We start from the raw sequence: 27,415 nt of genomic DNA, 5'->3' as shown, positions 1-27,415 counted from the left end.
TGCTCCTGGCAACAGTCACAACAATCAACACTCAACACAACAGGCTAACCGCTAACAACCACAACAATCAACACTCAACACTTAAAAGGAGTTTTTCAACAGAAATATGAAATATCATATTAAATAACTGAATAAAACAACAACACTACAGTTGCCAGCTTGCAACTTTGCCGAAGTCAAAATGCAACACAATTTAAATTGTTTAACATAAGGTTACTGCCACAACCCACACAGGCCCATAATTGAAAAAATTCAAAATACCAATTGCACAACCTGATCAGCAATATTATTTGTCAACCACTGTGGCTAACCATGAGCATTAAACAAAAAAATTAACATTAGAAAATAAATTACGATGAATCATCATCTAGAACAGGTTCTCGTCTCTCCTTAACCCCCATCATATTGATTCTTTTCTTTTTTGTCTGCATCTACACATGTCCAACATGAATAGCTTTTTTGCCCCTCCATGTTGATTTGATCGGAGAATAAGGCAGATTGGTTGGCACCGAGTGTAACGACCATTTTTTTTATCGTTTTGAGCACTAGAACTTTTTATATCAGAAAATACTTTTCGATAGATGTAAATGGGTGTTTTGGACTATTCATAATTATAATTATGAAATTAGTGGGGTAATTTTAATAATTTATTTAGTTGGTCGTTAAAGAAAATAACATTAAAATTAATAAGGATCACTTTTACTATTTTTATTATTAGTCTTATATAATAACTAGGGAGTAAATATTTTATAGGAGGAATAAGGGTTTCAAACGAGAAAATAATACGTGCAGCATTCTAACGAAGAAGATCGATCCTGGTAACAATTCCTCTATTGCTTTAAATAAATTTTAATGGAGAACAATTAGAAGGTCACATGATTATTAGTGGGTGGAGGAGTAAATTATAGTCCTTGGAAGCGTTTGTTCTTTAAGCAGTAATGTGTACTGCACGTGATTCTTTCATATGTTGGAGAAATTTTATAGTTAATTAAGAGTATATGTCAGGCGAATTGCATATAGTATCAAACTCAATCACAAGCATTGAGAGTATTGGATTTTGGGTCTTTATAGGATTACATTTTGTTAGTTTTCCGTAATGGAGGTTATTAAAGGTAGAACTTAACTCAAATTTTTAATTCTTTATATAGTTATCTTATTTTGATTCAAGGTTTAATATATTAAGCTAAATATTTAAATATTAGGTGTATTGTATTATTTGAATACCATTAAAGTTATAGTAATGCGAGGAAATAAAAACTTACCATTTGGCTTAACTTTAAAAGATTGATTATAGAATTAGATTAATTGATGGGTATAGGCTCGACACAGAATAATCGGAATTTTTATGACCTTGTGAACTTACACCTTATATATATATATATATATATATATATATGATAGATTGGAAGGGTTCGGAGGCAATAAGGAAAGGAAAGGCATTGGAGAAGTAGTTGCTTGACTTCGATTCTTCGGTGGAGGTAGTTATGGCTTATTTCTATTTGATAGATAAACTCTAAATAGCGATTGATATGCATTGAGTGATATTGTAAAGTCTCCTATGTACTTGATTGTGTGGTTGTGTGTTTTGATTGTGTGGTTTGTGGTTGGCCTAAGTGAGAGTGTTGAATTTCTAATCTTGAACCCTCTCTATTAAAATGACGCCTTGAATAAAGAAGGCTTGCTGAAATAAAATAATGAGATAATTGGATCGGAGTGTCACGTTTCGACACGATATTATGGGATTGGAGTGTCACGTTCCGACATGGTATATGGGATCGGAGTGTCACGTTCCGACACGATAACATTAAAGGAAAGGAATCTTGAATTAACTTAATATACTCAAACTCAAAGAACCTATTTCCCAAATGAGTATGGTGTGGAGGCATGAGTCCTCATAGGTGTGCTTGATGTTGTGATTGATGGTGTACCTACTATGGTGTTGTTGTAAATGGTTCATGTGTTTGTTGTTGCCACCTGTTAAGTATTGTAGTTGATTTTATATTATTATTCAATGTATATTGGTTTCTATTTTGAGTTGGCCGATGATACCTACTCAGTACGTGTTCCCTGTACTGACCCCTACTTGTATTTTCTTCTTTGTCCTTTTGTGGAGTGCAGCAAGTATACCATCGACTTCAACTCGCCCTTAGCTCTAGTCAGTCTCCAGCACATCAGAATTCAGGGTGAGCTATTATTTCTAGCTCGTGCTGGATTCTCTCATTCACGTCTTGATGTCTTTGAATTTCGGACATGGACCATCTTTTGCTTATTTTGGTTTCTTAAATACTCTTAGACTTGGTAATTTGAGGATAGATGTTCTTGATGTGATGACTTCCATATTTTGGGGATAATAAGTGTTAAACTTTAGAAGCCTATTTACTTGGTTACATTAATAAGTTTTGGATCTTCCGCAATATTTTTGTTATTTATAGTTGAACTATTGGTAAATGTTGGGGTTTAGATTTGTTGGTTCGCTCACCCAGTAGGTTAAGTGTGGGTGCCACTCACGACTCGTTTTGCGTCGTGACACTGAGGCACCTTAAATTTTTCTAGCACCAATTGAAATATCTTGTCTTCAACTTCCCAGCCCTTAACTTTGATTCACAAAACACCATTTGTCTTAAAGGTGGGTACCCTTCATCTTCAACATCACGACCATATGATTTAAACTTTTGTGTTGCAGCCTTAGTTCCAACCTCAACAATAGGTTCAAGTTCATTGTCAGACATTGGTTTTTTGTCTTTCTTTAAATGTGCATTATTTTCAGTACACTTTTCCTATAAAAAATTTTTGTATATAGGTTATTAGCTTACAATAAAAAACATGAAACACATGTAATATTATAGCTTACCTTGTAACAGGACCTCACATTGTGGTTTGATTCACCACAGTTGCTATATTTCTTTTGAGTGCCTTTTCTGAACCGAGACATTCACCTTTTCTTTTTCTTGCTTCGTTTAGTTCTCTATCCCTCTTTAATTTAGGTCTACCCAATTGTTTCACAACATCAAGAGGCAACATTGCACTTGAAGGATCAACCTTCCAGAACTTCTGACCTCTTATAGGTCTCATCTTGTTTTTATATGGTAGCATGTAAGCCTCCTTGCTATACTACCAATGTATTTTAGTTATTGGATCTACTTTTTTGTGTGTCAATGCTTTGATGGCATGAGCTCCATCGGACACTTCATAGACCCATTCTCCATTGAATTCCATCTTACAATTATGTGTCATGACCCTGTAGTCAATGTACAACTTCATCCGTTCTGGACTGAAATCAGTAACTCAAGTCCTCAACTTTCTTTCATTTTTCCCTAGCGATTTCATCACTTGTATTCTTATTTCTTCTAACTTCTTGATTATTGCTTTGCTCTAGCCTCAAGAATCCATGCATTGAATGACTCAGTGAAGTTGTTATCTAACATCATGTTCTTATATTAAGTGTCAAAATAAGCTCTACACTATGCCTTCGGTGGATACTTTATAAAATTCCTTGCACCATCTTTTGATAATTTCCCCAACTTAAGTAGCTGGTCCTTGAAGTCTTCATCATATGAACTCAAAGAACACCACCACATAAGCTTCCTCATTTGACCATTCCTTCATTTTTTACACCAGTTACTCTCAATATTTCTCACATAAAATCTATGTTGAGCTTCAGGCAACACTTTGTCAACAACATCTATCAGTTCTTGTAACAATGAAATCAAACAAAACATTAAATTTAATCCCTATTGAGAGGAGTTTCAGTTGGTGCCCATTATACAAAATTACTTTTTTTAGGACATAATTATTGGTGATATAAAATAATGCATTTGTTAGGAGCTAATAGTGAAAGATGTAATGAAAAATGTTTCTCAAATTAAATAGTCAAACTAAAAACTCACATAACACTACTGTTCCTCTCATACTGAAGGTACCATATATTTGTTGAAACAGAGTAATTTTCACCCTTAAATAATATCTTAATTTTGTCTTTAGCTACATGATTAGTCTGTTTCTTGTCCAAATTTTTTATTATTAATTAGCTCATTAGCAACTATCTTAGAACTTAATTGTTTGTCTACTAAAATAAGGAGGGTTAATGGCTTGATGGTAAGTTGACTGACTATTGAGAAACATTTGATTAAAACAGTAAGTAAAAATTTAGAATGGAAATGTATTAAAACTAGTAAATAAAAAACAGTAAGTATACCTTTTGTAAATCTGAAATTAATGTGATTTTTGCACCATCTTTAAGATCTTAAGACCTCTTCAATAGCTCAATGAACCAACACCATATCCTACTTGTTCCTTTGTCACTATTGCCCATGCTAGTGAATAGTAACAGTTCATAGAATCTTGTCCTAGTGCAACAAACAACATACCCTTAAATATACCTTTCAAGAATGTACCATCAAGTCCAGTTAATGGCCTCAAATCAAATTTTCAACCTTTTTTAAGAGCATCAAAACACATGTACATCCTCGAAAAAGAACCTTTAAAATTTTCTTTTTTCTTCAACTAGGGCATCCTTAGAGATATTTATCAAGACATCACTTTCGGGACTGAATTGTTTAAGCTCTTGTGCATAGACCTCAAGTTTGTTGTAGTCATCTATAAAAATGTTCTCCAACTTCTCAAGAGTCATCCTCTTATCCCTTTTAAGTTTGGATTAACACACATTCAATTTTGTGTCCATTTCAAGCTCTCCTCTCATATCTTTTACCTTTATATTTGGGATTATTTTGAAGCTTGTTCTTGAAATACTAAGCTAAAGTAACTGCATCAGCTCTAGAATCCTCCTCACATTGTGTTTATTGATGAAAGTCTCAATCTTAAACCCTTTAGTTTTGTCATCTCTTGAAATCAAACACCTAAAAGGACATTCAACATCATAGTTATACCTAGTTCTCTTTGTATCATCTTTGATTATAGTTAAAGCCCTTTTGTTAGCTAATGCATAATAATACAGAACATGTTTACCTTCTTTCATGTCCTTAAATGTCATATCAACATGCAATTCCTTGAAGATTTCCAATCTGTCACCTACTACTCTTCCCCTTTCGTTGCTAATAGCATCCATCCACTCATAATCACATTCCTCACCCACAAAAAGATCTCATTCATAATCAAAACTAGCACTATGTTCACAATCTCTACCAACCTCAACATCTTACAAAACATGATTCAATATATTGTGTGATATTTTGGGCAAAGACTGTGAACTCACCACTCTACAACAAAGAAGTTGACGACTTTAAATTTCTCACATAAAAGGCTAAGGATGGCCCTATTTCCATCATCCCCATCTACAATATAATACTTTTCAGAGGGCACAATGATCAACAATTGTTTAACCCGCGAAAGCCCTAGCTTGGAAGTAAACTCATCATATATATCTTTATGACTCAATAATTCAGAGTCAAAATTAAGCAAAAGTGCACGAATTTCTTAGTGTAAACCAAGAGAGGTCAAATGACCGAACTATCCCGTAGTTGAACACAATTTCAACTTCATCAATCATCCTTCAAAATTACAAGAAAAAAACAGTAAAATCAAAGGGACTATCCAAACCGAAAACATTAAAAAGCTACAAAAAGGTAATAAACCAAACCCTAAAAGATAAACATCATCTCGAGACCACCAAAAGAGAAACAAAACAAAGCTAACAAAGGCATAAAAGTACATCATTTAACACTAAACAATACATTTAAAGTGATTTCTATAGACATAATTCAAATATAATATATGCCGTCGACTTACATAGATAACCCTAACCTAACAAAAAAATGTAACTCTAATCGAATATATAATTTACTGAATATGAAAAACTAACCTTCAACTTAGAAATCTTCTAACCCTGACGCTGCAAATTGTGTAAATCTTCAAGAACCCTAACTAGCTCCACAAGACTCTTTCAGTGGAAATGAACAAGTTAACAAATTAGGAATCTGATATGGGTTAAAAGGGATGGGTTTTGGGTCGGATACGTGTCGTATTGGTTATTTAAAATTGGGCCAGAACATTTTAGGGGCATATTTGGTCCATTCCATTTTCAAAATTAATGCTAAGTGATAATATTAAAATGACGTGAAAAATCCATTTGACATTTAAAGAAAATTAAAATGAGTTGGATATTTCGAGTTGTTCAACTAACGCCCATAAGGGCTTATTTAGATGAAAAGTTGGACGGCGAGGGTATAAGTGGACCAAACTTTAAACGGGGGTACATCTAGACCTTTTCGGATAGTTTAGGGACATATTTGACCATTTTCCCATTCAAATTTGATTCGAAAATGGATAATTTGTTTATAGAATTTTTGTGTATCAATTTTGTCGTAGAAGTATTTTGAATATTATAAAGTATCTAGAGAAACTTTTTATATGACAAAAACATTTTTTTTAAGTATACTTTTAAAAGTACAAAAAAAAAAAGTGAAAGAGAAATTTTAAAGAGGAAATATATAATGTAAATGATAAAGGCCGATTTATATGTTTTTATGATTCTACTAAGAAGATAACATATGGCGAGTAAAATATATTTGTTATTTGATGAAATAAAAATTTAACTAATCTGAAGTGGAAAACAATACATTTACCATTTGATTAGTCCTCAAAATTTATTCAATTAGGTTTGCACATGATTGTGCATCCCTTCATTTAGAGTTAGGCAATGAAATAAAAAAGGATTCAATTTCATTTTCAACTTTTGGCTAAAAAGATCCAATCGAAAATTAAAAAATAATAAAATTTAAACGGAATACGATCAAATAATTGAATTGAATAAGTTAAATCTTTTAATTTAATAAACTTTTCGGTTCAAACCGTATTGCGGCCAACCCTATTTCTCATCTCATTGCGCTTACTTTTTTTTTTACGGAAAAGAGCCTAAAATACCCTTAAATTATTAGAAATTGTACAAAATTATCCTGCATCCACCTATTGGCTTCAAAATACCCTTTTCACCCGATCCAAAATATTCTTGTCATCCACCTATTGGTTCAAAATTGACCACTAACTTAACGGTATTATGTTTAAACTATTTAAATATTTTTTAAAATACGTGGCACTAAACTATTTGTTATAGTTTAATTTATTAGTATAATTTATGAATCAATCTATTACCCACCCAAAACTAATTAAACCCCTCCAAATTAATAAACCCGTCACATTATTAATGCAGCAAAAGAAAATCTACTGCCAATTGAGTGTTTTAAAAAATTTGAGGCGAAAATATCTCAGAAGTAAATTATCATACATTCAAGTGTCTTAATAAAAATTATCGATAAACTTAAAAGTCACACTATGTTCATCTTAATTATTCTTACGTCTCAATTGTGTGATATTACTTCATAGGTAACTTTTTTTCAAAATAATATATTAAAGATTTTAAAACAAATCATAAGTATTTATAAAATTATATTTTTAAAAAGTGCATGAATTAATTCGGGATGTATTACTTCTTTACCTTTAATCATAAATTTCTAAATTCAATCAATCATATTGAAAGTGTCCTCCTAAATAAGCAGCTCAATCTAAATTTAATTGGAGCTTCGATTCTGATTCGAATAAATTTAGATGTCATTTTCAGGAATATATAATTTCATTGTGCTTTAGTAGTGTTTATGACGATTTTTATATTATAGTTGGACTATTACTTGGGTTGGGTTTAGTTAGTAATGAGTGGGTAGTGAGTTGATTTATAAATTATATTAATAAATTAAATTATAACCAAAAGTTGAACGACAAGTATTTTAAAAAGTTTTTAAAGAATTTAATTTTAAAACAATCAAAGAAGTGGTCAATTTTGAACCAAAGGTGGATGACAAAGGTATTTTGGACCCAATAGGTGGATGAAAAGAGCATTTTGGAGCCAATAAGTGGATGAAAAGTAATTTTATACCATTTTCAATACTTCAAGGGTATTTTAGGCCCTTTTCCGCTTTTTTTAGATTATAAGGATGAAGATACCATAATCATTTTATGATAATCATATCATATCATTATCTTAACCATCTGTAATCTTTTCTATATATGTGATAAGGTTTTCTAATAGTGTTCTACAAATTTCTAATGACATATAGATATATCAAAATAAAATTTAGGAGATCGCTGATGGTTCCGCATATTTTTATAACAAATAGCTACTCCATAAGGATGACTATAGGTGTTCACGGGCAGGTTTGGGTCGGTTAGCTTGTAAGAAGGAGAAAACACATGAAAAGCAAGCATGAACACAAAATTAGGTCAAAAGGTTTCTGGCAAATATAAAACATGCCCAAAAGTACCAACTGAAAGAAAACTAAATAATCAAACAAACACACAAGTCTTTCCTTTTCTTCTAGTTTTCTTAAATATTCACCACAACCACAGGGAATAGAAGGGCGTAAGAAAAAATATCCTTGGTGTGATCTTTTAATATGAGTATTTTCTGGGTGAGTATTCCAATCATTCTTCCGCAAGCATCACATTATGCCGTTCTCAAGATGATATGAACACCACTCTCAGTTTCCACGATGTCACTTATCTCGCCAACTTTTAGAGCAAAAGTTGCTTCTTCAAAAGGTTTCTGCATCTGACCTTTGCCAAATGAACCTGAAAGTGAATTCTTCAGAGGTTAGTATAACTTGCTAACCAGTATAAATATTGCCAATGCAAAAAAAGATCATTAACAAACCGGAACTCATTGTTGTTCAAGAAACTAAGGAAAATGTGTGTGTCCATTAAAACCATTGGCCATCAAAGCCTTTACTCACATCCTTTTGATGTTATATAGCAGTGTATCTGCTTGTTTAGTAGATTGTGCTGCAAGGTCTATGCAACAGCTACTGATTCAGAAATCACAACTTTCTATTTCTTTTGTAAGTATATATGATGATTCAGAAATAAGTTATCCACCAACAAGCAAAGTTACAAATTTGTGGCCTCTACTAAGCCATAAAAACCCAAAGAAGTGAGGCATTATCAACACTGGCAAGAACAAATGTATCAGATTGCTCTATTCCGCATCTCTAGAAGCTCAAAGCCTTTCAATGTTAGATTGATATCCAAAGAATCACTTCACTAAGTAAGGAATGCTTGTTTCTAATAAACACTCATAGGAGTCATAGAAACATCTTAGAGCCTGTTTGGATTGACTTATTTTAGGTGCTTTTAAACCAAAATAGTTTTAAGCTAAAATAACAAAAATAAGACGATCCAAACGGGCTCTTAATCCTTACCTCCAGTGAAAGAAACAATTAGGTGTTGTGGACTTGTTTCTTCATTAGTAATCACAGTAATCATCTCCCCATAGGAATTTTAATTGAACCTTAATTTCTTGATAGATAATAGGACAAATTATGTGAAATGTCTCCGTCAATATAACAATGTAATTGTATGTTCAAGAGGTCTGTTAGTCACAATGACTTTTTTAAAATGCCTCTTTTTTAATAGCAGAACACTAACCCAACAAACGCACTACAAGAATCAAAATGGAAACGTCAGGAAAGGGACCTGGATTAGGTCACAATGACCATTAATTATTATGTTAAATTTACCTCTTTATGCATATGAAGGAAATACCAATTTGTCTCAAAAAAATTTAAAAAATGAAATACCAATTTGTCTATCCATTCATTATGATTTTGAACTTTAGATTGTAAGTGCAATCAAAAAGGAAGTCACAGGATGTTGATGGAGTAATTCAATTTGTTGCTTCTCTTTCAAAGGAAATGGCTATATAGGGCAAAAAAATTTAGAATCCAGTGCATGCAAACTCAGGACTTTCAATAACAATCAAGTTTTTGGTTAGACAGCTAATTGCGAAAGTGTCCAGACATAACAAACTGTCGAAGTTTTCCTGAACGTCAGACATGCTATGCTGTAAGCAGAGTGGAAAAATATTACAGCATACTTAGTGGTTTCAAGCTTTTAGCCAGCTAGAAAATCCAGGAAATTGCAGCGGAAGTCTGTGCATGAAGAAAGAGAGAATTTCATGACACCAAACCATATAAACTGTCAGACAAGGAATAGAAGTTAAGCCACAATTCTGATTTACTGTACAGTTCCCCAGGAAGCAAGAGTAACTAAAACAGCATCCCTGATGCGTGATAAAAAAGAGTGCTTATTCATCAAATAAAACTGCAGCATGAACACACACATTAAAATTTAAACAGAACTCTGCAATCATGAAATTCGCAGCAGCTTGCTACGAACATTGAAATACATTCAATTGATAACTATTTCATCTGATTGCTGGATTTTCAATCCTTGTGAGGATGAGATTAATACTCCCTCAATACCATTTTGTATTACCACTTTATACTTGTATTATGTTTCTACAGATATTGACCTATTCTCTAGTGACAAAATCACAACCTTCAAATATTTAACCATATGAGAGTTATTGTTTTGCATTATCTTATTCTTACAATGACCTCCTTACCTTACAACATTTCACCTGTTATTTAACATATTTCCAACAAACTCAAATGAAATAATTTATGCAAATTTCTTCTTTTAATTGCCACATTATTTAAACAAAATCAGCTGCAGGAGTCTTAAGACAGAACCTTTTATAGAAAAAAACTGTAAGACATAGAACCACAAAAAGTATTTTAGTTACACATAAACAAAGGAGAGTTTAAAAATATTTAGAACACTTGAAATACTAAGATATGAAAGGTATTATAATTTATAGCTCCACACATGGAGATGAACCGCATAAAACCAAACAGAGCCCTAAGAATGAGGTCAAAAACCATTATCTCCAGATTTCACATAGTTTATCGTTGAACATTGCCAACAAACACATAGCAGACAAGATGCTGAAGAACGTGAGGTACTGAGCTTTTAGAAGCAATAGATGATTTATGAAAGACAGGAAATCTCATTCCTTCAAAATCATGTTTTATCAGAAACAACCAATGCTAACATACTTAATGAAGATAAGTGGAAGGCAGAAGAGGAAGCAAAGTATATCTATAGCTCTTGTGGCTTCCCCACCTCGTCATTTTGTTAGTTCTAACAAAGTAGGAAGAAGATATTCATCGAGAAGCACAAGACTGTCTAGCCAGAGAGTGATGATTATCCTGCTCCCAAGAATATACATAAGGTATATGGGCAGAATTGATTTAAAAAATCAACTGGAACTGCTTTTTGCGTGCAAGACAGACAAGGCGTACAGACTTAGGCCGTAAATATCAAATGACTACAGTAAAATCCATCACTTCACAGTTCCTCGTCTTCATTTCATACACCAATCCTTCAGTAGGAATCAGTAGACATAGTCTGGATGAAGCAGAAAGTGCCTATGTTAAGAAAACAGTGAGCTACTGTGGTACAGTTGCATTTAAGTTCATTTATTCCGCGAAGAAGCCCACCTTGATTCTGATTAGGAGAATTCCTAAGGAGGATTTTAGATCAGACCAATCTGCTAGAAGTAGTAGTGTCACTCTTTCCTTGGACAAGGTTTTCATTTTTTTTGGTAGGAGATTTGTGCATGACAATTGACAGTGCAAGGATAGGTTTGAGATTTAGTGAACCACAAAATAATGTCTTATAGATAACTTGAGTACTGAAATGAATTAGCCATGGAACTTCAACTTGAGGAGACAATTTAATGACTGGGAAGTGATGAGCGTGGCAGAATTTCTCAACATTGTTGGAATTTTTAATGGACTCCGGATAAATGAGAATGTGCTATGGTGGAAAGGTGACGATAGAGGCATATTTAAAGTAGGGGCAGCTTACAGGTAGATGGAGCAACCAAGTCAACAGAACCCAACTTGGCCATGCAAATATATATGGAAGTGCAGAATTCCTTATAAAGTGTCATGCGTCACATGGCTGCTGGCTAAGGAAGTTACTCTGACTCAGGATAATATAATGGAAAGGGTGATCATGTTATGTTCTAGATGTTCTCTATGTGGGGAAACCTCAGAATCTGTAAAACATCTATTTCCATACTGCAAATATACTCCACAGTTATGGAGGGTGTTCTTTAGTCTCGAAGGCATTTCCTGGACGATGCCTAGGAGAGTCACTAAAGCTCTAAAAACCTGGGAGGAGGCAGATGTACATTCTAAAGACAGAGTTAGATGGAAAATTATACCAACTTCAATATGGTGGGCAATCCAAAAAGAGAGAAATTCTAGGTGTTTTGAGAGCATAGAGAATATAGTGCATAAAGTTAAACTTAACTGCATTTTGTTGTTATGTTTTTGGTGTAACCAATAATACTCAAATGATGTCTCTATAATTGATGTTTAGACTCAATACAGAGTTATAGACATAGACCAGTAAAGTTTGGAGTTCATTTGTATATAAGGCTTTAGTACAGCCCTGTTGTGATATAATACAAAGTTAACAAGTTCAAATAAAAAAATTAAATTAGCCCAAATAGAGCAAAACGTATTCATATACCCTATCCTAACCAGTCTGGGATGGAGGTATAGTTATTCGTGTAGTTTGCATTAGTTCTTATGGGGGAAAACACAAGAAAAAGGCAGGGATCCGATTCAGAATATAATGGGAGGGGCACTGTGGAGGAAAAGAAAAGGAAAGAATGTGGTGTCCAACTTTGCCCTCTACAGCTAAGTATAAACTGCAGAGAACAATATTACACAAGTAGAATGAGGATCTCTAAAGTCTAAATATATGTCATCATGGGGCTCAAAGAATGAGTTTGACTTTTTTCTCTTTGCAATTTTTCATGACAAGTTCTTTTTTTTGATAAGCAAAAAGTCTATTGTAGGAATTTCATGAATGCATGACTGGCCATGACAATTTAGGAAACTAAATCAACCAAGTCAAAACACACAAATATTACTTTTCCTTAAGAGTAACTGAACTAAAAGAATCATCACTTGCGTTTACTGATGACCCTACTAAGAATGAATTAACTCAGATATACTACTAGATCATGAAGCCTTAAGCAAGTATATGAGTTTAACAACAAAACTTAAAAGGTTCTAAAGATGGATCACTAGAAAAATAGTAATGAAATGGGATTTAGTTCACCCAAAATCCCGCAGCCTCGTCCTATATGAGGCTAAAACTATTTACAAAGTGCAAACAGTTCTCCCTGACTACAAATTTTCTCATATAACTTCGACTGCTGTTATTTTTTCTCACCAATTCTGGTTATACTTTGTTTTAGTTACAAAAAAAAACGACACTTTGCGCACAACAAGACATAAACAGGAGCGCAAAAAAGTGAAAAGCGGAAGCAAAAGGGGCTGCGGGTGGGAGTTTAGGGTTTACTGACCGAGATCACCGCCGCGTTTGGCTGAGCTGCAGTGAGAATGAGTGGCGGCTATATCCTGGAACTTGGCTTTGCCAGAGACAATGTCTTCACGGATAGATTTCAGCTGAGAAACGGCAGCTTCTTTGGTGGTGTTGGAGATAACACGACCTTCAGGATCCTTCCAGGAAAACTTGCGACGAGACTCCTGATGCTTAATGAGTATATGAGACGCCTTCACTTTGTCTCCACCGGCGCCGTAGCGGGAAGAGGATGAGGGCATTTTGGACTTTTTCTTGTGCTTATCCGGCGGTCGATCTGCAGCAGAGATCGATGTCTTCTTCCTCTTCCGATCCGACTCTATTTTTACAGATTTGATATACGACTTTGCAAAGGTGGAAGCTGAGAATTGCAGAGTACTTGGGGTTTCTCTGCGTTGTTGTCTGATTCTTGACAAGGTTTTTGGGGAATCGCAAATACCAGTATATATAGTTCTATTTTTATTTTTTTCAAAGCAATTTCGTAGTGTTATATTACGTAAATTAGGATGTTGAGATGAATATATGAGTATAAAATTGAAAATTAAGATATTTGAGTTTAGATATGAATGGTTTCAATGTGGATGATAAGAGAAAAGCGAGATTGAGATGATCTTAAATACGAGAGTGTGGAGGTTGCAAATTATGCTAAAAGATTAATATGTAGCTGAAGTTTTTTTTGGTTTTCCAGGATTTAGATTTAATGATATTTGTCGTAGTAATAATTTTATTTTTACAAAAAAAAAGGAAAGAGACATTAATGTTTTATGTGAAAAGATACGAATAATATTGAGTCTTAAGGCCAGGGATAAGCGTTTGGTTTTTCAATTTGATTTTATCAAACTTCAATTTGATTTTTAAATTTTTGATTTTAGGAAAATAAGCATTATATATCAAATAAAACTAATTTGATTTGATTTAGTTTTCGTACAGATTTAGGTTAGAGTTTTAAATTGAATTTTATGTGGGAATGAAAAATAAGTTAATGAGGATAAAACTAAAGTATAAGATATTTTAAAGTTTAAAAGTATGTTAAGAAATGATATGTCTTGCCATGAGACTTTTACGGTGCTAACTAAAGGACTATTTATCATTGATAATAATATTGTGTCTCCAACTACTTCTCTATAAAAATAAGAACGAAGACAGGTTCCTTTACATAATATACATTGATAAAATATGTTTTAGTTCCTCTTAAGATTTAATATTTGAAGTTAACTATTGAATTGTCCCGTTATTGAGAAAGAAACTTACCCGCACGGGGTGTATACATCAAATTAATGCAATCTTCATTATTATGTGATTTAATGAAGTAAAAAACATGTTTATTAGTTATAGTTAATTAAAATGAACTATAAATTTAAACATATGATATACACGCATTGACTTGATGTATACGGCCTATGCGGGTAAGTTTTACCCATTTATTATTATTTTAATAGATACATGAATGATTTAATTGTTAATTGATTTTTTTTTAAAAAAAGAAAATTAATAAAAGTTAGGGTCTTCGGTGCACCAAAATTTTGAGACCCTTACACTAAAGACCCGAACTATTGAAAAAAGTAACATCGATATCAAACCAAAAAATCAAAACCAAATAAATTTAATTCAATTTAATTTTTTAATTTTCGATATTTATGCCATCCTAAAGGCCAGATAAGGGCAATTTTGGTCCTTTTTTATTTTTCAACAAAAGAAAAGAGAAGCTTAAGAGCCGTTAGATCAAACTCGATCCATCGGCAGAGAAGCTCGAAGAATTTGCCCTAAAGTTTTATTAATAAGTTGGCGGCACTCTGCTAGTTTGATTTCTCGATACAGATTCACTATTTTGCGGTAGCATTAGGTTTTTGGAAGGAAGTAGAGCGATGAGTCGGAGCTTAGGCATACCGGTGAAACTTCTACACGAGGCAACAGGGCATATAGTGACTGTAGAGATGAAAAGTGGCGAGCTTTACAGAGGAAGTATGGTCGAGTGCGAGGACAACTGGAATTGCCAGCTCGAAACCATCACTTACACTGCTAAAGTATGGATTTCTCCTTGTAGTTTAACTTTTTGTCATTTGTCAATGCCGCATTTGCTGTTCCTATAATCTAAAACCCTAGTTCTTGTGATGTCACGTGATTCCGATTTATTCCGAATTCAGATGGAAAAGTTAGGTGTTGATCATGCTAAACTAGAGAATTTAAGTTAATCTCTTGTTTTCTGTTAAATGTATGTTGTGTTCAAATGAAGGATTGTGTTGTGCTTTTAAGTGTATTTACTGTCAAACAACTCTGTTTTATGAAAATGAAAAACCTTTTGGTTTGTTTGTTTTTTTGAAATACTTAGATAATAATTTTTTTATCCTTCAATCACGCTGCAATTATTGGTTAAGTTGTGTGGTATAAATAGCTCTCCGGATGATCTCCAATCATCTTCCATTAGCTAAAAACTTTCAATGCACATGTTTTTTGATTACCAGCCAAAAGAGAATACTGGAAAGTGTTTACAAGGATAACATCATGACTAGTCGTGTAATGAGCTAAGAAGTCCACTGTGGCTTCTTCAGTGCTTAGTTTGGCACTTGAAATAAATCATCTGTTAAACCTACCTGATTTTAGTAATGAGAGTCTTTGGATGTCAAGTAGAGATGGAGCCGTGGAAGTGGGACAAGTAGACAGTAGTTAGGCTGTTGCAGGATCTTTTCTCAAGGTAAATGTAGAAAATAATCTGGTGCTCCTCCTGTCAATTCCATATAAACTGACCCCTTACTAGTTACTCCTATGGTAAACAAATCTCAAGAAAAAAGGCATGAAATAGAGTTAGAGCTGAGATGTTATTCCATTCTATTCTGTGACGGTGCTTAAAAAATATTTCATGGTGGGGAAAGATGACCATATTGGAGATTGTTAGGGTCGTATTGGCTGTTAAGAGATAAAGGGAGGGATGCAGGGGAGAGAGTAAGGGAAGGATAGATGGGTTTAAGTTTGTATCTAGCTACCTATTAATGATAATAACCCCCATGCTCTCATTTTTTTGATAATGGTAATTTTACTTCTATATATCCACAGTATTACTACAACCAAAGTGTTTCAAAAGTATTACAACTTACAACTTGTAATTCAGTTTAGTGCCTTACAAAAAGTTTAAAACATCACAAATTTCTTCTGTTTGAGCTCGTAGTTTTTGCTGACACCAAAAATAAAAAGGGAAAAGGGTCAAAAATTACCCCTAACTTTGGCTTATTGTTTAACTTTACCCTCGCCGTTAAAATAAAGTTAAATGTACCCCTTCCCATTAAAATAAAGTTAAATTTACTCCTCTCATTACTAATTTCACCATAATTACCCCTCATTTAACGGAATTCCCAAAATTGACCGCAATTATTCGAATTTTTTCAAAAAACCCATATTTCCTATTTTTAACCCAATGTCCCTACCTTTTAGAGGATAACCATTTCTCTTTTACTCATGCTCTCAAATTTTCATATAACCCATTAACTTCTCCTCCATTGTTCTTTATATTTAAATGTATATTCAGAAGAACGATGGGATGCATTTAATAAAGGATGGGAGGTTGTAAGTAGAAAAATCAGTAGCTGTTTGAAAAGAAAAAGGGGATCGAAGACAGAGACAACAACATAACTGAAAGATGGGAGATTTTGGGTATTAGAGTTGATTAGCAGTTTTAAGTTTTTGCCTCAAAGATTCAATCTTTGGTTCTTCATGTTCCTATGAGGATGATGTTGGTAAATCCAAAAGGGTATATGAATTGAGTGCGTGTTAGTAATTTTTGCCTCAAAAGATTCGATCTTTGGTTTTTAACACTTTGTTCTTCTTTATTAATTTTTGCCTCAAGAATTCCTTAATAAGTTATTGAAAAATTCATTAGGTTCAGACAGGGGCATATAGTAATATTATGAGGATTGAATTTTGAACTGAAAATTATAAGATTTGTTCTTTAATGAGTGGGAATGGGTAAATGAAAATGGGTATATGGTATTGGGTTAATCGGGTTATTTCTTAAAGGGGTCGGGTTATCGGGTTAAAAATAGGAAATATTTTTTTTTAAAAAAGTTGGGTAATTGGGTCAATTTAGGTCAATTTTGGGGATTTCGTCAGATGAGGGGTAATTTTAACGGCGAGGAGTAAAATTTAACTTTATTTTAACAGCTAGGGTAAAGTTGAACAATAAACCAAAGTTGAGGGGTATTTTTGACCCTTTTCCCAATTTAAAAAGGCCTAAACAATTCATTTCAAGATTCTGAATGTTTTTTTTTTTTGAGAAAGTTAACTGGTATTATAAACAAAATGAAGTACACCAATAGTGTGCTCCTAAGTAGTTACATCAAAAATATGAAGGGACATCCAAAACAAAATCTATCCCCTATATCCTTAGGTACAGATTGAATACACCAAAAGTAGAATGTTGCTAAACAGTTCATCTTCATCCTTTGGAAAGGAATGCTCTTGTTCTCAAAACATCTCTGATTTCTCTCCTTACGAAATTGTCCACCAGATGCATGCAGGGACAATCATTCATCTTTCCTTGTGTCCTGACTGATTTCCATCCCTATCCCAGCATGCTAGAACTTCTACAGTATGGCTTGGCATGGCCCATCTAATACCCCTGAGATTACTGAACCATTGCCATAATTTCTCAGTCACTTTACAGTGCAAAAAAAGATGGTTTACTGTCTCTATTTCAGATTCTGAATGTTGTTCTGAGTCCCCTCAAAGCACCTTTTGTTCCTCTCAATCCAAATTGACCACCAAATGCATGGGACGATCTTCCATTTTTCTTCCTGCTTGCTCACACTACCATTCATATTCCAGCATCTTAGAACGTCTGCAATGCTTCCAGGTTTCACCCAACTAATCCCTTTCAAACTGATGAACATCCTCCAAAGCTGGTCTTTTCATTTGCAGTGCAAAAAAAAAAAGATGGTTGATTGTCTCTACTTGTTCCCCACATAAAAGATAGCCAGCGGATAGTTGGTAACCCCCATGCTCTCATTATAACAAAAAAACAACTTCCAACCTTTGTTTTCCAGGACTTTTCAGGAACTTGATCCCTTTATTAATGAACAGATTTTCCAAAATCCCCTCTTTTCCTGGCAAAGGATAACTGAAGACAAGGAGAAGTCTTCAAAACACTACCAAAATTTCCTTTCTCTTTAGATTATCAAATATTCCATTACAATTTTTAAAAAAATAATTAATTATATGAGGTTTTTGATATACATAAAACTTTTGCTTACCAAAATCTAATAGTTGATACTGTGTTGCCCATGGCCAGCAGGTTAATTTAGACCAAGATAGGGGGGAGACACTAGAATAGCAGTTTTTTTCCTCCTCTTTTTTCATATGGTGGAATGTGAGTCAGCTTGGCACACACCCCAACTAATCAATAATCTCTACCAGGTAGCAGGTACATGCTATCTCCAAGTGCACAGATCACTAAACTTTTTGTCTTTTGTTGAGATTTGAACTGTGTTAACTCATGATCCTTCTTAGTTTCATTGATCGTTAGGTCACTCTTTTATAGTTTGATTGAATATTGGCTAAAATTGTGCAATCACAACTTTTTCTAGTCATCTGGGTCTCAAAAAGTCATTAGCCGAACTTGCACTCCACAAGGCTAAAGTACATGTTAACACAAATCATTTCGCATCACACTTAAGAAATGAATTCCAACCCAACCATGAAAACACAGATTTTCTTTTTAAAAAGTCTCAGATACCTCATGATAATGGTATAACAATAACAATAATATCATAGGAGCTCTGTAAGTATTTCTGTTCTTTTGCACTTTATGTAACTAACACTTTTGGAGGTGGCCAACATAGCCCTTAATGCTGAGGAGTACAGAGTTATCAGTTTCTAAATAATGAATATAATAGATCTTAGTCCAAAACGATAAGGGTACATTTAATAGAAATCCTCCACCTTTCATATCCATTTATTTATTTTATGATCAAGATATCCCAGAGGGTCAATGGTACATTTTCATCCCTCTATCCTTCTCCCACTCAAATACTAGCCCTTTTGTCTGCAACATGATTGAAGCCGGTGATGTGCACCTAACCCACACATCACATATTGCAGTCTTACCACTAGAGCAAGCCATATGACCCCTTCCATATCCATTTATAACTATGGGACATATATTTTATTGTAAATAATTAATAAATAAATGACAACACAAAACATAGTAAAGGTTTGTATATCTAACTTCTAGTTTTTGTTATTTATTTGACTTTCTGATGTTCTATTTGATTAACTTTGTATTCCTGGTAGTGAAGGTGCTAAGAAGAGGTTAATTCGTGACATTTTGCTGTCATGTTTTTGTTGCATTTCCAGTTTGCGGCTCCCAAGTTCACCTGTTTTTAGTTTCTTCACTTCCAATTTCTTGTGGGGTGCAACTTGCTCTCTAGTGCATTAGCATAACATGTGAACAATACTATGATCTTACACTGCCGTCCCTGTACTTGATATTTTTCTTAATGTTGTCTGTGAGGAAAACGATCATGATATATTATAAAGCATCCAAATCTTATTTAACTTTTGCCAAAGAAAAAAATGATCTTTGCAATCCTTGACTTAAAGCTTCCTATGGATAGTTGATGATATTTGATAAATAAATATAAAAGCTGATTTAGCAATACGTCATTTGCATTGCATGACTGATATTGGACAAATGATTCAGCTTCTAAGCTGTAGTAGCTTCTTTCTCAAGTTACTCAGAGAAAAAGAAATGTTCGTTTCAGTGAAGGACCTTCCTTCTATGGCTATTTTAAAATGTTTTTTGCTCTGCAGGACGGAAGGGTGTCACAACTGGAACATGTTTTTATCCGAGGCAGTAAAGTCAGGTATATAAAATCATTGATTCCTATTGCATGTTTTTTGGCTGTTTCCTGGTAAAAGCTTAACTGAACTTTAATTTCTACCAGGTTCATGATAATTCCAGATATGCTTAAGAATGCTCCCATGTTCAAGCGTCTAGAAGCTAGAATTAAGGTACTTCACTGAAGCATATGTCTTTATTTTATCCTTGTTCTTCGTTTATTTTATGTGTTTCCCTTATGTTTAATTTCACTTTTAAAGGGCAAAGGTTCATCACTTGGTGTTGGAAGGGGACGTGCTATGGCAATGCGTGCTAAAGTGAGTGTTGCTTCTATTCCTTCTACTTGTTTTTTTTTCTGTTTGAGGCCAACTACTGAAACTTAACTACATACCATCTCTTGTGGAATTTAGGTCTATGCTGTTAATTACCTTTTTTTTTTCCTTGCACTGTATTAAAAAAGAAAAACAATCGCTTGATTGTTGCAAAATGGTGGGGCCAATATTATGTTTGGTTCAAAGATAAGGAGGGAGATTTGAATGGGGGTGGGGTAGTTGACGGTAAAAATGAGAGGGGAGGTGATCGATTTACTTCTACTATGTTCCTTACTTGTACCAGTAAGACTATTTCACCGAAACTATAAATGAGTATCTTGCTGGTTGCTTTAGATTGGTGTTGGGAGTTGTGATCCTTCCAAGAACTCAAGTGGGATTTCTTATCCGCTTTTTCTTTTGCTGGAGGTCAGGATGTTATGTAGAAAAATAGAAGGATGTCATGAAGAATTTGTTAGCCAAGAATTGTAGTTGTGGTGAATTAATGAAATGTAGCTGAGTATTATATCTCGTTTGCAGGCTCAGGCAGCAGGTCGTGGAGCAGCACCTGGTCGGGGTGCTGTACCCCCTGTAAGAAGATGATTGACCCATGCAGGATTTCATATGATGTGGTTGAGATTTTCTTATGTTTATTGTATTGGCATACGCTTCTGTTCCCTTGTAATCTAAGAAGTAGTAAGGAACACACTTGGTTTAGAATTTCAACTACGATTTGAGAGAAGCTGAGTGTCTAGTTGCTCTGCCCACAAGTCTCTACGAATACTACAAGTCAATTTGTTGGGAAAAGTTATCCAAAAATTTCGAATGAAATTGCTCTATATATGAGGCAATCATGAAACCAATTCCTTACATGCCAAAAGTAGCCACAGCTAATACATTTGAAAACTTGTTAATGTCAGTTAATTCATAAATGACTCCATAACTTGCCAATTTTACCATTGAAATCAAATTACCATTCCTTAGAGGCTCAAGTGCAGCCTGCCTTAGGTGTTATAAGGTGGATTGGAGACTAATTGACGGGAGGGAATCTATAACACATCTAATATTGGGAGGTTGACATATCTTTAAAGGAGCCGTTCTGTTCATTGCAATTTTTAATGGCTATAAATAAATATAATCAAAAGTTTTACTTTAAGAAACTATAAATTAATCTTTTTCAATTGAAAGAAAATTGTCCATTAGTCATTCTTCATAATTTTATTACGTTAATTGACCGTTTAAAAGAGTTCTTTGCTCTCAAAATAAAGAGTGGATACTCCGATAATATTGATGAACTAAAATATGGGGAAATGGAAAATAAAATGTATTTTTGGTAAACAAGCTCATAATTTAGTTTGGAATACTTAATATTTTTGGTAAACAAGCCCATAATTTTAATTGTAGAGTCCAACTTACTTAATACTACTTGAGTTAGGTTTAAATTGTATCAGTTATCATTAAAGTAGAAACAAAAAAAAATAATATAAGCTATCACCAACATGGATTTGCCTGGAGATATTGTCGACTCGATCTTGTTGAAACTTTTGTGAAATCTCTTTCACGATTCAAAAAATTACTGCAAATCATGGCATTGTTTGGCATTGTTGTATCGATGACACAGACTTCATCAAGTCACATCTACATAATAAATCATCATCTAGTGATAAAAAGTTGAAATTGAAATTGTGTCAATGGAAGCATCAATTAATGCAGATTCAAAAGTTGTGTATCTGAATATCCCACAATTAAACAATTTTTCTTTACAAGTGTGGCTTGGTCTTTATGACCTCGGCATTATAGAATCCAACACTTAACAAATACAAACTCATTCAAAATTTTCTTCTCACTCAACTGATTTCAATTTATTTTGTGTCGAATCTTTAACCAAAGGACTCTCATGGGGTGAAACTTTCAACTTGTCATCATTATAAATTCAGTCTTACATTAGTGTTAGTATTTGTTATCAAAATACACACATTCCTAAATTAAAATTACCCATGCTCTATTAAATGGAAGTAAAAAACTAACTCCAGATTGAAGCACTTGTACTAGAATTGGCAGGGGCCGCGCGAACGCAGGCCCCCTCAGCAACAAATTATGACGTAGGCTCGACCACTTGAGCCGACCTTAGGCGGGCACCCCTTCAAAGTGCAATGAAGGTCACCAACCTAGGCCATGGGTCTTCATGATCGCCCATGGACCCCGTCCAGGTAAGTATGGTTCAAGGACGTACCCTCCTTTATTTTTATATCACTCCATTACCTTGCCTGCCCTTGTTTCTGACGATGTGGGATAAATCTCACATACACTTGTTCACCCGAACATCTTTCTTTTCTTTTCCTTTTGTAATCTCTTTATTTATAAACCACAAATTCAACAGTAGCTTATAAAATACGAGTATATAACTTATTGAAATTTGACAAAATGTTTGAGATTTTTGCAGAACTTTTCAATAGAACAAGATCTCCATTTTCCATTTGTTCTACCTTTTCTTTGAGTAGTGAGCCAAGTACTGATTATTGTATCAGAAGAAAGAATCACTTTGTCCAACTTTATAATTCGTTTCTTCTTTTATTTAAATCCTATGTTATTATGAAAAAGCAGCAGGATGAACTCGGGGCAAAGCACATGCTCGAATTGGTGACCAAAGATGAAAATTTCAACTTCTGCACATAACTATGTATAGAAGCGAGCAGGGTCATCATAAATCAAGGATTTGAAGAATTTCATCTTTTTCTTGTTGACGAGAAAAGCTAAATACAATACCCAACAATTTCAACCCATGTGAATAAATCTTCGTTGATTTATGGAAGACAAATACTCTCAAGTTATTTTGAGGAATAGAGATTAACCCCACCAGCACCTGTTGGGCACCACGAGTTGAGTAAGACACAAATGATGATTTACAATCAACAACAGACGAGGATAATCAGAACTGCAGTCAGGTACTCGCAACTCTCCATCAGCAGTGGGGTGTAACTAAGCATCCTCCAGTTCCAAGTCAGGTACTTACAACTCAAATATCAATGTCCTCGTGGTAACTTGAGTTTGGGGGAGATAACAGAACCTACTGCCAAGAGGCAGTAAATCAGCATTAAGACCCGAATAAGACAACTAACAAAGTCTCTCTACATAACAAAGTCTTACTAAGCTTTATGTCACTGGTGGAGCTGACATTTTCCAGTTCCAGCAAAAAATGAACACTCATCTGCTTTCCCGGCAATGAGTGATCCTATCATTCACAACATCCTGTAATAACAATCTTCAAGAATTAGAATTTTAACGTACAAACTTTCTATAGAAGAATTTCAATTTTAGCTGTTTTTTAAGGGATTAAAATTTCAACCAAACAACTTGCCAAAACCTCTGACCATCACGGTCTCTCCATGAAACAAAAGTTTGATAGTTATTGAGCAATAAGAGATTTGGGATTAAAATGGGATGCTGTAAGGCCATTGTCACAAAAGAAACTCAGATCGAACAAAGTGTTCAGTGAAAATGAATTCTAATACAAGTGCCAATAGCCTAGGAAAGAAAAGGCAACTGCAAACCAATTAAAATAACAAAAGCCCTAGTTAGGCAAGGGAAAGATCAAAGCTTTTCGCCAAGTAGTACTACTTGACTGTATATATAATGTTAAATATATATATCGAAAGTGTATATATTTAGAATACAATTTAATGGTGTATACATACATGACTGTATACATATCTAAGAGGTTTTAACCAAATTAAGCCATTATATAAAGCAATTCACCAAAATAATATGTTTTTCTAAAATTTTGCAAAACTAGTATAAACGTATTCCACAGTAACGTTTTAGGATATATTTTATTTTTTAAAAGTTGATAGCATCAGATTGATATACGTTACTCATAATAACGTTTTAAAAGTAAAACGTTACTCATAGTAACGTTTTCGGAGTAAAACATTACTGAAAATAACGTTTTAAAAGTAAAATGTTATTTACAATAACGTATATCAACCTAATGCTATTAGTTTTTTAAAAATAAAATATACCCTAAAACGTTACCGTGAAATACGTTTATACTAATTTTGTAAAATTTTAGAAAAATGTATTACTTTGGTAAATTATTTTTATAATGACTTAGTTTGGTTAAAACTATATAAGTTACAATTTAGTGGCGTATACATACCAGAAGTATATACATTTCATAACTGTACAAGATACAAAGTAATGATGTATATATAATAGAACTACACAAATACAACTTAATTATGTATACATCAAATACAACGTAAATATGTATACATATCAGAATTATACAAATATAATTTAATGATGTATACATATAAGAATTGTAACTATGCATAAGATTATTACTAAGAAGGTCGCTAATTTATTTAATTTTTCAAATTGAAATCAATTAATTCCAACTAAGTTATACAATAATTATCAATTGAAGCAGCTACAGACTGAAATAGATGCAACTACACATGATTATAGATCAAATATACAAATGTATATATCAAGTCTCTATTTATACAATTACGTATATTAATACTACATATATTATTTTATACGGACAATAATTCCACAAAATATATGGAAAACATACATTTGACCAAAGCTCCAATTATCAATGGAGAATTTATACAATTGGAGTTTCAAATACGTTCATATACAATTTCCCATTACACGTTCAATTTAAATACAATCAAAACAACTTATTCAATTAGAACAACTAATAAATGATTGATTTATATAACTTCAGCCAAAATACAACACATTACTATCAATGGATATTGATACAATTTCATTTTTAAATTTAATTTGTTCAAATTCACTATTACCAGATCAATTGAAATACAGTTAAAACAACTAATAATTGATTGTTTTATATAGAATTTGTTTTATCAAAAAATTATTATTTCGAAAAGAGTTTATTTTATTTTTAAAGTATTTTCGACTTTTAGGAGTCGCCACTTAATTTTTTAAGAAAAATCAAGAAAACTTATTTCCAAAACAACTTAAACAGAAAAAATTATTTTGAAAATATTTTAGGGGGTTCGGGATTCTTATTAGTGTCTTAGGAAGGTGTAAGGCACCTAAGACACTCCGTTAAAACACGGTTTTCCGACGATTAACAATATTTGACTATTTTGTTTTAACTTTTGCTAATCTTTTGTTTATAGAACTTTATTAGAAACTCTTATGCGAATTCTCCAATTTTTTTAGAATATTTCATTGAAGTTAAAACTTTAACTCTAAGCGATTTTCAAACTTAAACATCTATCTTTTAAAGTTTCAAATTTTTAATTTGAGTTTGATAAAACAAAAGACGTTCGATGGGGCTGGAGTTTTCTAATCCTAGGCCAAGATATTCAAGTAAAAAAAAGCGTAAGCAAATAATAGAGAGAGAGAGAGAGAGAGAGAGAGAGATTCGGGTCCAAGTTTCAGATGCTGTTCGCCTTGGCCGAAACTCGGACCCACCTACTTTTGGGTTTTTGACCCATTTTGTACATGTCCTAATCTAAACATACAAAATAAACTACAAAGGAATGGAAACGACGAGGGCTTATGCCCATTACAGAATAAATAAAAACGCAAAATATATAAAAGAAACTAAGGAAATCTTCTAGTCCGTTCTTGGATTTTCTTCAATCTCCGTGGATTTTTGAATCTGCACTTCTGTCTCGATAGGCTGACTCGATGGGAAGAGCTTTTGAGCCTTCATGGCTCCTCCGAAATGTGAGGGAAAGTGGGGTTCCAAAGTGGACCCGGGAGGAAATTTTACATGCAACAAATGGGAAGAAGGAACATTAGAACAAAGTCTATTTAAGTGAAATACAAGATAGAAGGAACACTTGATCGCATCTTAGACAAAATACATCTCCCAACGACAATGTTATATCATCGAATAAGCAAATCTAGCTAAAAAAAATATATCAACTCATACCAAATAACAAGACACTTAAACATTGATAACACAGTGAAATATGTCATGTAAGGTCACTTTACAAATTAGATTGATGAATTTAACAATGATAACAAAATAAACTCTATATGCTTCCACAGAATGAGCCCCCCTAACTTAGAGAAACTCAAATACACAACCCATGATAAAACTCACATTTACGGCAGAAGAAGACTGCAACGAACCTAAAGTTTCGACGAAAACAGAGAGTCACGACATTAATCAAAACTGTACCCATGTTAACTTAAAATTAGGACTAAACAAATAGAATCATCAAGAACATGTATACCAGCAAACAACAAAGCAAACCCAAGAAAGATTAGCCTAAACGACTATATAACGAATCTTTTCCGACATCAACGAACAATGGCACCAAGGACAGAACAACAAAGGAAGCAGCGAAGAAGACGTAGACGAAAAGAGATACTACCTACGAACCCAATCGCGACTGACAGAATGACACAAATGAGACGACACATATGAGCAGACCCAGCATGAGGTAAACAAAACAGTTGAAGAGTACACTTTGAACATACGAAATGCACAAACAACCTAAGATTCGCAATGAGCAGCACCATACAGATCGCTAGAGCACCAACGGAAACCATTTCTAAACAAAGGAAAACGAGCAATCGTTCAAAGCAAAACGGGTTACCTTTTTGAAGGAAGCAACTGGAACTGACGAGCAGCGACTTCAATGGCAACTATCACGACGCGAACTTGGTATCGTCGGAACGGACTGCGACACCTTAATCGAAACTGAAATGGGAGCTCTATTTGAATATCTTCAGCTGACAGTGCCTCCCTTTAAAAAAGGACGAGGAGGGAGACGAACTTCGACTCCAAGACTCACAAACACGAGACCATTAGTGACCCTTTCGGTGGCTTCACTCACTCTTCTCTTATATCTCTATCTCTCTTTTCTTTTCGTCCTCTCTAAAATTTGAACTCTTCTCAAAACAGAGCCAGAAAAGCCAAAGAGAAATTTTCGTTAAATAAACAGATGTGGCGAAAGAATGTTCAACCCAGAATTTCCAATAAAAATCGCCAACCCTTTTCTCTGTCTTGGACGGGGTTTTATAGTAAGGGGAAAAT

General features: G+C 33.7%; 2 protein-coding genes and 1 non-coding gene across 3 annotated transcripts; 1 reads left to right on the top strand and 2 right to left on the bottom strand.

Moving 5' to 3' along the window:
- Positions 1-8,226: 8,226 nt before the first annotated feature.
- LOC101250363 (peptidyl-prolyl cis-trans isomerase Pin1) lies at positions 8,227-13,934 on the bottom strand. Its single transcript, XM_004233504.5, has 2 exons — positions 13,232-13,934; positions 8,227-8,577 (listed from the first exon to the last, which is right to left on the bottom strand). The coding sequence occupies exons 1-2, from the start codon at positions 13,488-13,490 to the stop codon at positions 8,453-8,455; spliced, it is 384 nt and encodes a 127-aa protein (XP_004233552.1). The 5' UTR covers positions 13,491-13,934; the 3' UTR covers positions 8,227-8,452.
- Positions 13,935-14,935: 1,001 nt separating this feature from the next.
- Positions 14,936-21,245, top strand: LOC101250657 (small nuclear ribonucleoprotein SmD3b). The gene is made up of 5 exons (XM_004233505.5): positions 14,936-15,272; positions 20,047-20,099; positions 20,181-20,247; positions 20,335-20,391; positions 20,923-21,245. The coding sequence occupies exons 1-5, from the start codon at positions 15,114-15,116 to the stop codon at positions 20,983-20,985; spliced, it is 399 nt and encodes a 132-aa protein (XP_004233553.1). The 5' UTR covers positions 14,936-15,113; the 3' UTR covers positions 20,986-21,245.
- A 1,194-nt stretch (positions 21,246-22,439) lies between these two features.
- Positions 22,440-22,600, bottom strand: U1.8 (U1 small nuclear RNA). The gene has a single exon (XR_011216379.1). It is a non-coding gene; the product is annotated as a U1 spliceosomal RNA (small nuclear RNA).
- Between the last annotated feature and the right edge of the window lie 4,815 nt (positions 22,601-27,415).

This window comes from Solanum lycopersicum, chromosome 2 (genome assembly GCF_036512215.1).
Source record: "Solanum lycopersicum chromosome 2, SLM_r2.1".
Lineage (NCBI taxonomy): Eukaryota > Viridiplantae > Streptophyta > Magnoliopsida > Solanales > Solanaceae > Solanum > Solanum lycopersicum.
The sequence above is the reverse complement of the archived record's forward strand: the minus strand, read 5'-3'. Positions and strand labels throughout refer to the sequence as shown.